Source organism: Camarhynchus parvulus, unplaced genomic scaffold, assembly GCF_901933205.1.
Source record: "Camarhynchus parvulus unplaced genomic scaffold, STF_HiC, whole genome shotgun sequence".
In the NCBI taxonomy this organism is placed as follows: domain Eukaryota; kingdom Metazoa; phylum Chordata; class Aves; order Passeriformes; family Thraupidae; genus Camarhynchus; species Camarhynchus parvulus.
In genome coordinates this window covers 172927-188069 of record NW_022148391.1, presented here as the reverse complement: position 1 = coordinate 188069, position 15143 = coordinate 172927, and the positions used below count along the sequence as shown (strand labels likewise).

The 15143-nt window shown below is 62.4% G+C and overlaps 2 protein-coding genes across 5 annotated transcripts; both read right to left on the bottom strand.

The window, feature by feature from the left end:
• Positions 1-280: 280 nt before the first annotated feature.
• On the bottom strand, positions 281-6143 carry OSBP (oxysterol binding protein). The gene is made up of 14 exons (XM_030970420.1): positions 5995-6143; positions 4641-4849; positions 3759-4006; positions 3488-3686; positions 3099-3204; positions 2965-3019; positions 2734-2865; positions 2412-2657; positions 2211-2331; positions 2025-2128; positions 1840-1935; positions 1576-1757; positions 1272-1492; positions 281-1194 (listed from the first exon to the last, which is right to left on the bottom strand). Exons 2-14 carry the CDS (start codon positions 4834-4836, stop codon positions 1052-1054), a joined length of 2049 nt encoding a protein of 682 aa, XP_030826280.1. The 5' UTR covers positions 4837-4849; positions 5995-6143; the 3' UTR covers positions 281-1051.
• Positions 6144-7132: 989 nt separating this feature from the next.
• Positions 7133-15137, bottom strand: PATL1 (PAT1 homolog 1, processing body mRNA decay factor). 4 transcript variants are annotated; one of them, XM_030970431.1, is made up of 19 exons: positions 15030-15137; positions 13689-13800; positions 13393-13604; positions 13236-13310; positions 12481-12675; positions 12291-12392; positions 12029-12118; positions 11682-11893; positions 11520-11609; positions 11207-11390; positions 10117-10240; positions 9931-10028; positions 9788-9847; positions 9532-9680; positions 9055-9214; positions 8746-8895; positions 8258-8349; positions 7976-8125; positions 7133-7809 (listed from the first exon to the last, which is right to left on the bottom strand). In XM_030970431.1, exons 1-19 carry the CDS (start codon positions 15060-15062, stop codon positions 7788-7790), a joined length of 2310 nt encoding a protein of 769 aa, XP_030826291.1. In that variant the 5' UTR covers positions 15063-15137; the 3' UTR covers positions 7133-7787. The 4 variants fall into 4 exon arrangements, with proteins under 4 accessions (XP_030826291.1, XP_030826290.1, XP_030826293.1 ...); XM_030970430.1 differs by having other exon boundaries at positions 13236-13313; positions 15030-15136; XM_030970433.1 differs by lacking the exon at positions 15030-15137 and adding an exon at positions 14267-14331 and having other exon boundaries at positions 13236-13313.
• Between the last annotated feature and the right edge of the window lie 6 nt (positions 15138-15143).

Sequence of the window (15143 nt, the reverse complement as noted above, 5' to 3'; positions counted from 1 at the left end):
CCACCCCCCAGAGCAAGTGACCCCCTGGATCAAAATGGGTCCCCCCAAAGTCACCCAGGGTATCCCCAGCACCCCAAATCCAGTGGGGAACACAGGGGGACACTGGAGACACCCCTCAATCCCCCCCACCAGGGCAGCAGAACCTGGGGAGTGGACAAGGAGGCTCCTGGAGAATCCCATGAATGGGGTTCAAGTCCCTGTTTAGGTGCTGCCACTCAGGTCCCTACAGGAGTAGGGGGTCCCTGGACCCTCCCCCTACCCCACAGAGCAGGCGCAGGGCTGGGGCATTCACAGATTTTAATTTAGTTCTTTTTCTGGAGACAAAAAAAAACCAACCCAAAAAAAGAAAAAATAAAATAAAAAGGCATCAAACGCCCCCAATTTCGGATTCGGGGGTGCAGAGACTCCCCCACGGCGCATCTCCCCACCCCTGTAGTGTCTGGGGGTGCAGGGGTCCCACTGCACCCTGGAGAAACCCCCCAAAACCCAGGCCCTCCCCCTGCCCTAAACCTACAGGGAAGGCACCTCATGGGGGGTCCCCACATGTGGGGGCCACCCCGGGGAGGGCGGGGACCCCCCAAACTGGGGGCTGTGGGGGAGAAGGGGGCCCCGATTGCTCTCTACATATATATAATATACACCTATAGAACAGGCTGGGGGGGAGTCTGGCCCCCCCCGGACCCCAAAAGCACCCGAACTCCTGGGGGCGAAGGGGAACGGGAATAAAAGGGGAGGGGGGGAGACCAAGGCCAGCCTCGGGCTCGCCCCGCTGCGCCTTCCCCGGGGCCCCCCCACCCCAGGGACGGCTGTGCCCCCCACCCCGGGGTGCCGAGGAGGTGGGTGGGACGAACGGACCCCCCCGCTCCAGCTCGCATTTGAGGGGGGCTGTGTTGGCTCCTGCTCCCCAACGTCAGTTTGGGTGGGCTAAGGCAAAGCCCGGCCGGCGCACACGGCGAGGCACGGGGACACACGGTTAAGACAGACGGATGGACAGGGGGGGTCTTGGCCTTCATCCCTCCCCCCTCGCCGCTCCTCCTCCTCCTCGCCGGGCTCAGAAAATATCCGGGCACAAGCTCCAGTCCTGCTTCTCCTTGCTCTCCCAGTAGCCCCCCTTGTAGACGTGCGCCAGCTCCTGCGTCACCGGGTCCTTCCTCCGCTCGAACCACAGCGGTTTGTAGGGATCGTAGGGTGTCCCTGGGGGGGACACAGCGGGGTGAGGACCTGGGGGGGCCACCCAGGGGGGACACCCCTGTCTGACAGCTGCGCCTTACCGTCCTCGGTGGCGCGGGCGGCCTCGGCCTCGCGGCGCTTGCGGGAGAGCCGCTGTTTCTCCTCCAGCCGCTGCTTCTCGGCGTTGGCCTCGTCCCACCTCCCGTTCTCCATGAGGCGCTGGTCCGGGCGCCACCGGCTGTCCGTGGGGGCCGTCCCGCTCTCCGGCGCGTTCAGGGTCAGCGCCAGCTCCGAGAAGTAGTACATGTTCTCTGCGTACTTCCTACGGCACGGCAAGGAACGGGGCTCAGCGCCAGCCCCACAGCCCTGCTCCCGGGGCCCCTCATTTCCGTTTTCCCCACTCACGGGAGTGGGTTCCGCTTCCACAGCAGCACCCGGCTGTCCTCAGCCTCGTGGGCTCGTGGCCGCGCCTCGGCTCCGTTGTCTCCTGTTCCCACCTGGACCTTGTAGCAATCCATCTTCTCGTCCCATGTGCCCAGCAGGGCAAAATGCACCTTTCCTGAGGGGTCCATCACCTCCCCGGTGACCTGGTGGGAGAGGGGACAGCCTGCATCAGGACACACCAGAATCATGAGCAGCCCGGTGTGTCCCATGGCTCCGTGTCCCTACCTTCCTTGCCACATCCCGGGAGAAGTAGCTGTAAGGGACAAACTTGAGGATGCACTTGTCCCCTGTCTTGTGGTTGATGATCTCAATCTCACCTGACTGTGGAGGGGAAAGGACAGTCAGACCCACTCATGCCCCATTCCCCAGGGACCCACACTTCCCTACACCACCCATCCACAACTTCCTACCTGGTCTATCCAGAGCTTCCCCACGATGATGTTGTGCACCGTGGTCGTCACCTTTTTCCATGTGTAGTGATTGCCGGAGGAGTGGAAGACGCAGTGGATGGTGCCTGAGGGAGGGAGATTGTGCTGGGAACCACACCTGGAGCCTCGGGTGGTCCCAAAAATCCCACACACTCCTGGGGTGCTCACCCAGAGGCATGATGGAGAGGTATTTCCCTCGGAATTTGCTGGTGATTTTGATTTCCTGGCGCAGCGTCCAGCCGTTCTTGGAGTCGGCGTGGTGGGCGGCGGCCGGCGGGTGGTGGCTCACCTGGACACGGGATTGGGGACAGCTCAGTGCCGGCCATCCCAACAGCCCAGGAAAGGCTGGCAGAGAGGAGCTGGCCTCACCTGCTCGCAGAGGGAACGGTATCCGTTCTCCTCCAGGCGATCCAGCTCGAAGGTTTCCCCCAGGAGCGGGTTGAAGGGTTTGCTGGTGCGGAAGACGGTGGTGGAGTAGGAGGACACGGTGAAAGCGGCCACGTAGCACAGCTGCTCCAGGGAGCTCTCGCACCGCGCCGCCCGATCCAGCAGCTCGTGGTATTCCAGGTCCTCCGTCAGCCGCTGCAGCATGGACAGCGGCTCGTTGAAATTCACCTGGAAGAGGGAACGGGTCAAAAAAAGAGGGTTCCAGGGTGCCCCGTGCCCGCCCGCTGGCGGCATCCCTGCTCACTGGCATGGGAATCTTGGACAGCTCCTTCCCGATGCAGTTCTTCATGATGCTCCAGAGGTTGAGGCTGTAGTTAGGTTTGTAGGGAATGCGGGTTCTCTTTTCCTTCTTGGTGTCCTCAACCTGGTGCTTGTACTAGGGAGAGGGGAGACAAAGGCTGTTATATCCCTATGACCCCACAAAACACCTTCCATGGGAATTTGGGCACCCCCAAGCCATAAAACCCCATCCCACCTGCTCATCCAGGCTGATGTCACTGCTGGTGCCGCTGATGTTGCTCCCAGTTCTCCTGGGAAGGGAGGAAAGGGGGTGAACATTCCCAAGCAGGGCAGAGAAGTGAGGGGATTCCCCTCTCCCCCAAAACTCACTTGTGGCCCATGATGTCGGGCATGGGGAAGATCTCCGGGGCGTCAAAGAACTCATTGTTGTCGTCGTCCTCATCACTCAGGTCACCTTTGGCAGGGCAGCACAGATCTGGGAAGGGGGACAGGGCTGGTGAGGAAGGAATATCATTCCCAGTTTCCCACTGAAGGCTTCCCTGTCACCATCATCCCCACGCCAGCCCTGAGGCGTGTTGGATAAGGCTCAGAGGAGCCAGTTTGGACCCTGTTGGGGATGCCAGAATCACTTAGCTACAGAGATGAGCTGGAACAGACACATCCTTTGGGATCAGCACAGTGAGAGAAGCTGAGCCAGGCTCGGAAAATCCCGGGAAGCATCTGGGGGACACTCGGGCACAGCGCTTGTCCTTCCCCACCTTTTCCAGAGCCTGCAGTGCCGGGCGTGCTGGCAGGGAGCACCGTAGCCCCCCGGAAAGCCCTTTCCAGGTGGTTGTGCTGCTTGGCCAGCTGCTCCAGCGTCTCCTCCAGCCGGATCCGCTGATCCCGCTCCTGCTGCAGCGACTTCTGCCACTTCTTCCCGTGAGTTTGTGCCAGGAGCATGAAATCCCGGCAGGCCTGCAGGGAAACGGCGCTCAGCATGGGAGTGGGGGCTTTTCCCACTGTGGGATCCTCGGGATGGGGACTCACGTTGATCATGGCGTTGGAGGTGATGCGGAAGAGCGTGGCCCGCTCGTTGACCTGCTTGATCTTGTCCGTGCTCTCCGGGGGGAGCCGCAGGGCCTCAAGCTCGCTGAGGGAGCGCTGCAGGGCCGTGCCATGCTTGGCAATCAGGTCGTTGCAGGTGCTCAGGTCCTCCACTTTGCTGGATAAAATCCGCAGGGTGTTCTGCAGCTCCGTCTTGTCTGTCTGCGACACCGACTCGTCGCCAGAGTCGTCTGCGGGTGGGAAGGGATGGGGAATGTGGGATTGTCATTTCACACCAGGAGCTGGTGGTGAGGCTGCCAGGAAGGGCACAGGGGAATCCCCAAACCCCTGAGGTCTCATGGTCTATCTCTGTGCCTGCCAGGCTGTTTGGGTCACATGTGCATGGACCATACCCTTCCAAACCATCTTGCTGGAGATGCTGGGATGCTGCCCAGGGCACTGGGATCCTGCCCTAGGTCCTGTGGGGCACTGGGATCCTGCCCTGGGGGCACTGGGTTTGTGATGAACTCAAAGGCTGCCCTAAGGACATTGATGCTGCCCTGTGATCCTGTCCTGGGGTCACTGGGATCCTGTGCCCTGTGGGGCTGGGATTCTTCTCTCTGGGCATTGGGATGCTGCCCTCGGTCTTGTGAGGCACTGGGATTCTGCCCTGGGGACACTGGGATCCTGTGGAACACTAACATCCTGCCCTGAGTCCTCCAAGCACTGGGATCCTGCCCTGGGATTCTTGCCACCTGTGGGGCTCTGGGAACCTGGCACTGGCATCCCCCTCTGAGGACACTGATCCTGCCCTGGGCACTGTCAGGCACTGGGGTTTCACCCTGAGTGCACCGTGACCCCGCCATGGATCCAGGAATTACGTACCTGACTCCTCCAGCATCTTGACAGCCTTGGCCTTGGCGAGCTCGAGGGCGGTGACCCAGCGCTGCCGCTCCACCTCGGAGCTGGCCTTGAGGTGGTAGGTCTGGGCTCCGCCGTTGGAGATGATGAAATTGCAGGAATCCTCCACGCTGATGTTGGCCGTGGCCAAGTTGATGGTGCCGCGGCATGTGTGGCCCATCTCCGCCTTGGATCTGCACAGGAAGGACACAGTGAGGGAAGGACAGGGCCAGGATCCCCGGGATGAGGCTGTGCTGAGGGAAGGACAGGGCTGGGATCCCTGGGATGGGGCTGCAGTGAGGGAAGGACAGGGCTGGGATCCCCAGGATGAGGCCGCAGTGAGGGAAGGACAGAGCTGAGATCCTCGGGACAAGGCGGCATGAGGGAAGGACAGGGCCAGGATCCCTAGGACGAGGCTGTGCTGAGGGAAGGACAGGGCCGGGATCCCTGGGATGAGCGCTCGGGGGGCTGTGCAGGGGGCCTGGCATTCCCAGCCCGGCAGCCAAGGCTATTAATAGGGAGGGTTTGCTGGCGCTGAAGCGGGGCCCGGCCTGGGGATGGCGCTTTGGGGGGACAAATCCACAGCGCCCAGGAGTGGCCTCGGGGATCCCGGAGCCTCAGGGATCCGGTGCTTCCCGGATCCTGGCACGGGCTGGGACGAGGGTGAAGTCCCAGCGAGGCCGCGCCAGGCTGGCACTCCCCTTCCACGTCACCGGGTGACAGAGGTGACATCCAGCCGGGACACCCCCGGCCCGGCGCCCCCCCGTTGGCAGCGGTGTAACCGGAGCCGGCAGCTGCCCGAGGCTCCGGTTCCCATCAATAATGGAGCGACAAGGCCCCGCCGGCCCGGCTCAGGTGTCCCCGCGGGTGACAACACACGAGGCCACCGGGAAGAGCTGCTGGGAGGGACAGCGGGATCCGGGAGCTGCGGGAGGCTGAGGGGCTGCAGACCCCCGCCCCCAGCCGCCCTCAAATACCCACGGGGACAGGGATGTGACAATCCCGGGGACAGACAGGTGACAGCCACGGGGACAGGGATGTGACAACCGCCGCCCTTTCCTGCTGGCACAGAGGGGCGGCGGGGAGTGGGCTAACGACCCCCACCACCGCCAAGAGCAGCCCCGCTGACCGGGAGGTGACATCCCCCGTGACACGGAGGTGACAACCGCGGGGACAGGGAGGTGACAGCCGCCCTCCTTCCCAGCTGGCACCGGGGCACCGAGCGCTGCCCCGCTCGGTGCGGGGGGCCCACACCCGCTTCCCTCCCGCCGCGGGGGCTCAGCCCGGCGCCAAGGTCACGGGGGGCCCGGGGGGCGGCGGGGCGGCTCCCGGTGCGTACCGGTAGTAGCTGAGCAGCCCATTGCTGAGCACGAACCAGCGGCGCTGGTATCCCTTGATGTAGTTGGTCCATTTGAAGAGCCAACCCTCGCGGGCCGAGCCGGGACCGGCCCCGCCGCCGCCCGCGCCGGCTCCGCCGCCCGCCGACGTTGTCGCTGCCGCCGGCGGCGCCGTCGGTGCGGGCGCCGCCCCGACGCTCGCCGCCGGTGAGGGCAGGGCCGGGGGCGCGCCGGGGGCCGCGGGCAGCGCTGCGGGCCCGGGGGGCGCGGCCGGGCCGGGCCCCGCGCCCGCCGCACGCAGCTCCGCCATCGCCGCCGCCGCCGCCACCGCCCCGCCGCGTTGCCGTCACTCGCCCCGCCCACGTCCGCGCCCCATTGGCAGCCCGAGCCCCGGCAGGGCGGTTCGCGCGTTGCGATTGGTCAAGAGCGGACTCCTTGGCTGTCAATCAGGCAGGGAGCCAATGGGCGGTGAGAGCGGCGCGCCGCGCGTGCTGACGCCGAGCGGTGAGTCACCCGCTAGTGATTGGCGGAGGGGCGGGGCTTCGCACCAGGGGCGCTGCCATTGGCTGAGGGGTAACCACGCCCCCTGCCCACTGAGGAACAGCCGGGGGTCGACGGTTCGAGACCCCCGAGGGGACAGATCGGGGACAAGGCGGGGTCGCGCAGGGGGTGGCACGGGCCCAGAGAAGGAGAGGCCAGGCTGGCAGCCGTATACAATTCATCTTTATTTACAATACCCTATAAAAATGTAAATTTAGAAACTTTATTCTCATTAACCAGAACCGAAAACCAGGAGGGACGGGGAAGGAAAAAAAACAAACAAAAAAAAAATTACTGCAAGGAAATGAAATTAAGAAAAGAAGCAAAAAAGAGGGGAAAAAAGCAAAAAAAAAAAAAAAAAAAGAAAAGAAAAAAAACCAAAACAAAAAAGCAGGGAAAAAAGCAATAAAATAAAATAAAAATAATAAATGAACTTTCCACTTGATCTGTCAAAAAAAAGGACAGGGAAAGGGCTGGGAGCAAAGGAAGGGGCTGGTTAATGCCAGGAGGAATTCCGGGGTGTAAAATCCCTACATGTGCAAATCTCTTGGTTTTTTTTTTTTTCTTTTTAAAAAAAAAAAAAAGTACATTTATCCCCCAACCACCACCACCACCTTCCCGAGGAGCAGCACAGCTGAAGCCACCCGGATCTGAGCCGGAGGGGACAGAGACCCGGCTGTGCCCCCCACCCCGGAGCTGCTGGGCTGATCCCGGGGGGAGGGAAGGAGCCGAATTTTGGGAAGACGAGGCGAGTGTGCGAAACAAGTGTGTGAAGTGTGGGGAAGGGCAGGAAGTGGAGCTCAGTGCTTGTGGGAAGGGCTGGAGAAGGAGCAGGGAATGAGCAGAGGACCCCTGGCCATGGATGTGGAGCGAGGGGCTGCCCGCTCCCCGGGATCCTCAGTAGTGTGTGTGTGTGTGTGTGTGTGTGTGTGTTTGGGGGAAGCAGCAGTTTCTGGGGGTGCAGAGGGAGCTGTGGGGAAATTGGGAGCAGCAGGGAAAGGCAGCACTTTGTGGGAGAGGGGGGAGCAGCCAAACATCCCCCTCTTCCTGCTGATCCAGGGATTGGGGGGCAGATGTGCCCCATGTGCCAGGCCGGGCATCGGGGGAGGTGTGGGGTGAACCGTGTGTCCTCCATCCATCCTTCCTTCCTTCCTTCCTTCCTTCCTTCCTTCCTTCCTTCCTTCCTTCCTTCCTTCCTTCCTTCCTTCCTTCCTTCCTCTGGAACATTCCAGTGGTGGTGAGGAGCCACGGAGATCTACCGGATCCCCTGCACTAAGCTGGAACCAGGGAACATCAGTGGCGGGATCAGAGGGAGGCAGCAAAATTCCCTTCTCCTCACTCCAATCCTTCTCCAGCCGCACCCCCAACTCTAGTTTCCCCCTTCTCCCAGGCCCCTGGTGGCACAGGGCCACATTCCCATGGGAAAAGAGGGCTGGCACTCACTGCAATTTCGTCTCCAGCAGGTTCAGCTTCTGCTGGTCAACGTAGCGGGAGAAGAGGGAGATCAGGTTGGAGGGGATGGACACGGGCTTTGCCAAGGCTCCCTGAGGGATCCGCAGCAGCTCCCGGGTCGCCATCAGCATCAGCTCCGTCCTGCCGGGAAAACAGGAGGGAGGAGGGAGCAGTGAGAGGTGTGGGGGTTCCAGGAGCCTGGAGGCTGCCTTTTGCACCCCAAGGGGCTGGGAATCCCAGGCAGGAGCATCCCAGTCCAGGACAGAGAGTTACCATTGGTTGTCCTGCATCAGCTCTGTGTTCGTGTCCGAGCTCTGCAATTCCTCCCCTCGGCTCAGGACCAGGTACAGCAGGGACAGACCAAACTGTGGGGACAGGGAGGGGATCCGTCACCTCCAAGCATTCCTTGAGGGAACTGGAGAATCCCCAATGCTTCCCAGTCCTCCTGGAATGCTGGCAGGAGCAGGAAGATCCCTGCCTGCCTTTGCAGGAGGAGGAGGAGGAAGAAAAGACCACAGACCACTCCCAGCCCAGGAGGGATTTACTGGAGCAACATTCCCACCCCAAATTCCAGGACTGGAGCATGGAGCGCAGCGGGACAGATCCAGAAGCTGCTGCCAGGCTGAAGCAGAGCCCGGGGCCACCCCAGACCGTTAATTAATGTGCCAGACACCCTCGTTAATTAGCGAGGGGAACACCCCAGTGCTGAGAAGCTGCTGGAGCAATTCCCAAGGCTGGGAAGGGGTGGGAATGAGGAGCACCTTGTTTTGGAGCACAGCAGTGAGGTGCAGGTTGGTGGGAGCGGCGGCGCTCTGAGGTAGGTTCGTGAGCTGCTGCACAAGGCTGGTGACTGTTCCCAAGGGAAGGTGGTAGAGGACGTGGGAAAAGGGCCTCAAGAGGCAGGGAAGCACCTGTGGAGAAAGGAACACAGTTGGGAGCTCCTCAGCTTTCCCTGCGCCTGGTTGGAATTGCAAACAGCTTCTCTCTCCAAACCTCCAGCACCCTGCTAGGAAAGGCAGGAACTGCCACCCTGGAGACACACGGAGCCCTCCCAGCCTCTGGAAGCTCACCTCATCCTGAGCATCCTTCTTGATGAGGAAGGGCAGGTTCCTGGCCGTGGCCATGAGCACGTCGGCCGCTTGCTCCGGAGACAGGAAGGGCAGGATCCGGGCCACCAGGCGCTTTCCTTTGCGGATGCACATGATCTGCATGAAGTGGTCATCGCTCGGCCTGAGCAGGGAGGGAGAAAGGTGTCAACCCTCACCTGGGAACATCCCAGGGTTATCCCACGGCTGGATCTACCCCAGAACCAGATGGAACACACCCATGCCTGAAAAAACATCCCTGAGGTGGGAAAAACTATACAGGAATGACATCCCTGATCCTCAACTCTGCCTGAGGGAGGGGATGGAAGTCATAACTTTGTAACCACAGTAAGGGTAAAATGGCTAAAAAAGGTTACTTCAGCCCCCTGCAAGAGCCAAACAGATCCATAGAAAACTGGTTTCAGCGGCCCCAGAGTGCTGGAGCTCCCAAATCCTGCTCACCTGTCCTGCCCAGGTGCCTTCCCTCTCAGATTGTCATACATGTCACAGATCTTCTGCTTCCTCTCTCCCATCAGGGCTGGCCGCTCCCCTTCCAGGCTCAGGAGGTAGCGGCGCCCGTAGTCCTCCACATCCAGGAGGAGGCTGTATGTCTGCAGGAAGCATGGATCACTCAGGAAACCATGGAATGGGTGGGGCTGGCCCACTTTTTATCCCACCATGGACCTCTGAGGGTCGGAACAATCCCCCTTAAACTCACCTTCTCAATGGTGACGAGCGTCTGTCGCCTCTTATCCCGAACCTGCTTCTCCTTCGTCTCCTGCCGGGGAGGGAAGAGGGAATCAGGGCCGTGGGAAGCAGCCACAGGGCTGTTGGAAGGGAGGAAGGCCAGGAGGAACTCACATCATCCTCACTGCGGGATGTCACCACGGCGTCGATCATCTTCCGGGGGTTGTTGACACTGGAGACGGTGAGCTTCCCCAGCGAGCCCTCAAACTGCACTGCAGGAAGGAGGGAGCAGGGAAGCCGAGGGATGAGTCCCCTCAATCCCTGGATAAAAGGAGCCCTGGGGCTGCTGGAGGGCTTTACCTGGCTTGTAGGTGTGCTCCAGCTTGGCCACCTGAGGGGTGATGAGTTTAGTGCGCTCCTTCTTGGGACCGTCACCGTGCACTTCCTCGGCTGCTGCCAACTTTTCCAGCTTCTGGAAGTAATTCTGAGGCAGGGAGAGGAAATTTTGAGTGCCTTCTCCCAAAAAGCCATTGGCAATCTCCCTGCCCTCACATCCATCCTCTTCTCAACGTCATCATTTAAGCCACAGCTGAGTCCATCCTCCTCTCCCATCCCTCAGGATGACAGGGGCCGAGGCTCCTTCTCAGGACAATGGCAAATCCATTCTCCTTGCGGGGTTCCCAGTCCTTCCCAGCACATCCCAGTTAGCCTGCCTTGCTCCACTGGCACCATGCCAGGACCTCCCCACCCCATCCACCTCGTTTTGCAACAGCAGAGCTTTGCTGACTCACATCCTGCACCAGTTCCTCTTCTCTGCTGGGACCAGCTCATCCACAGATCCCAAAAAAACTCTGCCAGCTCAGGAGAGCAGCCATAGCTCTCCCACCCCATTCAGCCTCCCAATGTCCATCCCAGACATTTGCCCCTCTCTCTGGGGATCCTCAAACAGTCCACCTTGCTCCATCTGCTCCAAGTCTGGCTTTTCCCAGCACTGTCTGACATTCCCTATTCCCGAACTGGAAAAAAGCAGGAGCAATCCCTCCCTATCCACCTTCTCCACTGCACTGCTTGGATTCCCACAGGGTTCACCACCACCATCCCCAGTCAGATCAAAGTCAGCCTTTCCCTGACAAGGATCTCTCTTGAGTTTTCCATTTAGCATGACCCTTGTCTCATTCCAGGGTTTTTATCCTGGCTCTGTCACACTTCCAATGGAGAGGAGCTGCTCCCCTCTTATCCCAGACCTATGAAACCAGCGTAACCCAACATCTCCTCACTCCTGGAAATCTCACCCAAGAAGGAGTCAGCTCTTCCCAGGGATGCTGATCCCACCCTGTCCCTCTGCCTTCCTCTTCCAGGGAGGAAAACAACCCACTGCCCTTCTCCCTGGATTGACATCCCCTTCCCACCCAATCTCCAATGGCCTGGGGGAAGGTGCTGCTCCGAGTACCTGATAATAATAATCATCCAGGTAGGGATCAGTGCTCTGCAGCTGCATCATCTGGATCTTGGACACCCAGTCCTTTTCCCGCTGCAGCATGAGGTTGGCGTAGGGATCCTTACGGATCTGCTCCTGATGGCTGCTCCGGTGGCCCCCTCGGTCCCCCCCGGAGCCGTTGAGGCTCCGGTGCTGGCTGGCAGGAGAAGAAGGGCACGCGTGAGCACACCGGAGCTACAGGAAGGGACAGAGAGGGGGGACAGGTGACCCCGGAAGCAGGACACGTCCCCGCGCCGCACGGCCCCGGCCCCGTGCCCGCACTCACTTGCGGTTCTGCTGCTGCCGCTGGTGCAGGAGCCGGCGGTGCTGCGGGTGCAGGTGGGTCGTGTCCGGCCGGAACATCTGGGGCTGCGGCCTGGGGAGGGCGGGAACGGTCAGGGAGGGACGCAGGGAGCGGCTGGGACGCTGGGACAGGGACAGCACCCACCTCAGGTTCTGCAGGTGGGATCCGGGGCCCGGAGGGTGCGGCAGCTGTGAGGGGGGCGGGGCGGGGGGAGCCCCGAAAAAGGCACGGAACCCTCCGGCCGGGGACATCATCTGCCCAACTCTGCCCTGGAGCAGCTTGGGATTCACCGAGGGCAGCGGGCTCCCCACCAGCCCGGACACACGGGCAAACTGGCTGGGGGACATTCGGCCAGCCTGCGCGGGCAGAGAGGACACCTGGAGTCAGCCAGGCGGGAAAAGGATCTGGGATGGCCAGCAAGAGCCGTGGAGTGCCAGGTGCAGGAGCCACACAGAGAGAAAGGAGGGATCAAGCACAGGAAGGAGCTTTACCTGGGCTCCTCCAAGCAGCTGGGCTCTCTGCAGGTGTGTGAGGACGGGAGAGACGCTGTGGGGGAACGGGTGGCCCAGGAGGGAGGAATTCTGGGGAAAGAGTTGGGAAAAGGGACCCCAGTCACAGACCACAACTGGCAGATGGGACAAACCCCAGGAAGGCCAAGCTCCATGGGGTGGGGAGGAGCCACAGGAACACAGGGAGGTTTTGGGGGAGCCGGTCATCAATCCCCAAAAAGATGGGGGAGGGAAAGCTGGATACCGGAACATTGCAGAGCTGGTTGGGGGACATCCTCTCTCCATAGGGAGCGGGATAACGCTGCTGCATGGTAGCTCGGATGTGGACAGGCTTGGGACACAGGATCTGGGAGGAGACAAGTGGCACAGTGACTCCCCTTGGGAAGCAGCTTGCACCCTTGGGAGCAGTGGGAAGCTGGGAAGCAAGGACATACCTGCTGGTTGAAGTTTGGGATGGCGGCCTGTTTGGGGGGGGTGCCGATGGGAATGGCCCGGACCGGGGGGCTCCCGATGATGGGGGAGGAGGAGCGCCGGGGCAGCGCCCGCTCCGAGGGATCCCGCTCCTCATCCCGAGCCTGCGGAGGCCTCTGGGGCAGGGCATAATCCAGCACGGACACCGAGGGCATCTCCTGCAGGACAACGGGAGGGACACCCCCCCTGGAGCCACAGGCTGCGACACAGAGGAAGGTCAGTGTCCCCCCTTCCTCCTGCCAGCTGTCCACCTCCCTGGGATCTCCACGTGAGGCTGGGCATTCCCAGAGCACCCAGACTGCCGAGAGCGTCCCGTTTGGGATAACAGGGCGTGGGGCGGGAATTCTGGGTCACCTCCCAGCCTGGCAGAGCCAGCAGAGGGTTGGACACGCAGCACTTCAAAGCCTGACTCTTAATGAAACCACAACAACACAAAAATCCTCTGCCTCCAGGCATCAACATTCCCAAATCCTGCTGGGAGCCCTGAAATCCCTCAGATATCACCGGGCATCCCAGAACAGCAGAACTCCATCATCCCAGCCCTCCAGGGTCCGAGGGGGGCACAGAAGGTGACAGCTATGAGGGTCCTCCACAAGCCACAGGCACAGCTGAGGGAAGCAGGACACTCCACTATCCCAGGACCAGTCTATCCCACCCAGCCAGCTGCCACAGGCATTTGGGATCAGCAGGGAAGAGCCCCCTGCCCCCAGCCCCCTACCTGAGTGAGGAGCGGCCCCCGGATACGCCGCAGCACGGCTGAACTGTCCCAGATGCTGGAATTCAGCCCTCCAGGCTGCTGCAGAGCACAGCGAGAGTCAGGACAGTGCCACAGGATCCATGCCCACATCCCCCCGGGTCCCCCAGCCCACTCCCACCTGCGGGGGATCTCTGGTGTGCACGGCCTGCATGATGGCCGGGTCCTCCAGCTCGCTGTCGATGACGAGGCGCGTCAGCCGCTCGGCCAGCGCGTCCTCGGGGTCGCCCAGGACGTCCCCGTCGTTGCTAACGGGACCGTCCGGCTCCCGGCTCGAGCCGGCCTTGTCCTCCAGCTCCGCCAGCCGCTCGTGGGCCTCCTGCCAGTCATCATCTGCGAGGGGGCACAGGGTGAGGGCTGTGGGCCGGGGTCACCTGTGGGGTCAGGGAGCTCTGGGGGTGACACTCGGGGTCTCACCGACGGCCCCGGCCCCGAAGGTGTCATCGTTGAACTGGTCGATGTCTTCATCCTCCTCCCCCAGGGCCTGGAAGGCATCTTCATCCTCGTCCAGGGGGCAGTCCTCCAGGGACTGGGACAGCCAGGAACGGGGTCAGCCCCACCGGACCTCCCTGACGACCTCCCAACCCATTATACCTATACAACACACCCCTCCAAACAGCGATATCCCCTCCAGCCCCATTATCCGCCCCTGGGAATCCCCCCAACCCATTATTCCTATGCAGTGACTCCCCCAAGCCATTACATCTCCCCAGTGACCCTCCACACCTAGAGAGTGACCCCTCCCGTTATACGCTTCCCTAGCCCGTTACAGGTGCCCAGTGTCCCCCAGACTCCTTGTGCCACCCTGGAGCCCCCTCCCAGCCCCTGAGACCCCCTCAGCGGCCGCCCTCCCCAACTCATTTTACTTCCCCCGCCCCAGCCCGTTATACCCCCCCCACCCCGTTACACCGCCCCGGTGCCGTCCCGGCAGGGTTCTCCCGCAGACCCCGCGGGGCCCCGCCCGCCCTGGCCCCCCCCGGCCCCTCCCCGCTCACCGGGTACCGGAACATGGCGGCGCCGGCGCCCCCCGCCCGCAGGCTCCGCGCCGCCCGACCAGGCCCCGGGCCCCGCCGCGCATGCGCCGCCGCGGGCGCAGCCGCATGACGTCATCCCCACCACCGCCCCGCGTCCCACCCACCCGCTGAGCGCGTGGGGCGGGGCCAACGCGGGCCACGCCCAATATAGACCACGCCCCTTTGCTTGTGTTTCTTAAAGGGACAGCGTCCCATTTTCTCCCGCGCACAGCGGCGACACCCGTGTGTCCCCCCCGCAGCCGTGCCCCCCAGTGTCATCCCCAGACCCAATGCCACCCCATCCACAGCCCCAGCAGTGCCCGCCCAGCCCTGTCCCCGGCCGTGTCCCATCCACAGCCACGTCCCCCACCCGTGCCCCCTGTCCCCAGCCGTGCCTCTCCCAGCCAGGGGGAGACACGGGACCCCTGTCCCCAGTCACGACCCTCAGTTGTGTCCCCTAACGGCAGCCGCGTCCTCAAGCCGTCCCGTGTGCCTGCTCACGCCCAGCCGTGTCCCCCAGCCGAGTCCCGAATCCACAGCTGTGTCCCCAGATGTGGCCCCTATCCACAGCCTCGTCCCCCCGAGCCGTGTCCCCCGAACCCAGCCATGTCCCCAGCTGTGACCCACACCCACAGCCGTGTCCCCAGCCGCGCTCCCTGTCCCCAGCCGCGCTCCCTGTCCCCAGCCGTGTCCCCAGTCGCGCTCCCGCTGCAGCCACACGTGGCAGGGGGTGACACGTCCTCACCGTGTGACCCCCGAGGGGGACCAGCTTCCTCATGGCCTCCAAACCCACACCCCACCCCACCTCTGTCACCTCCCGGGGGGGCCCGGGGGCCACCCCCAGCCGCCGCCTGCAGCG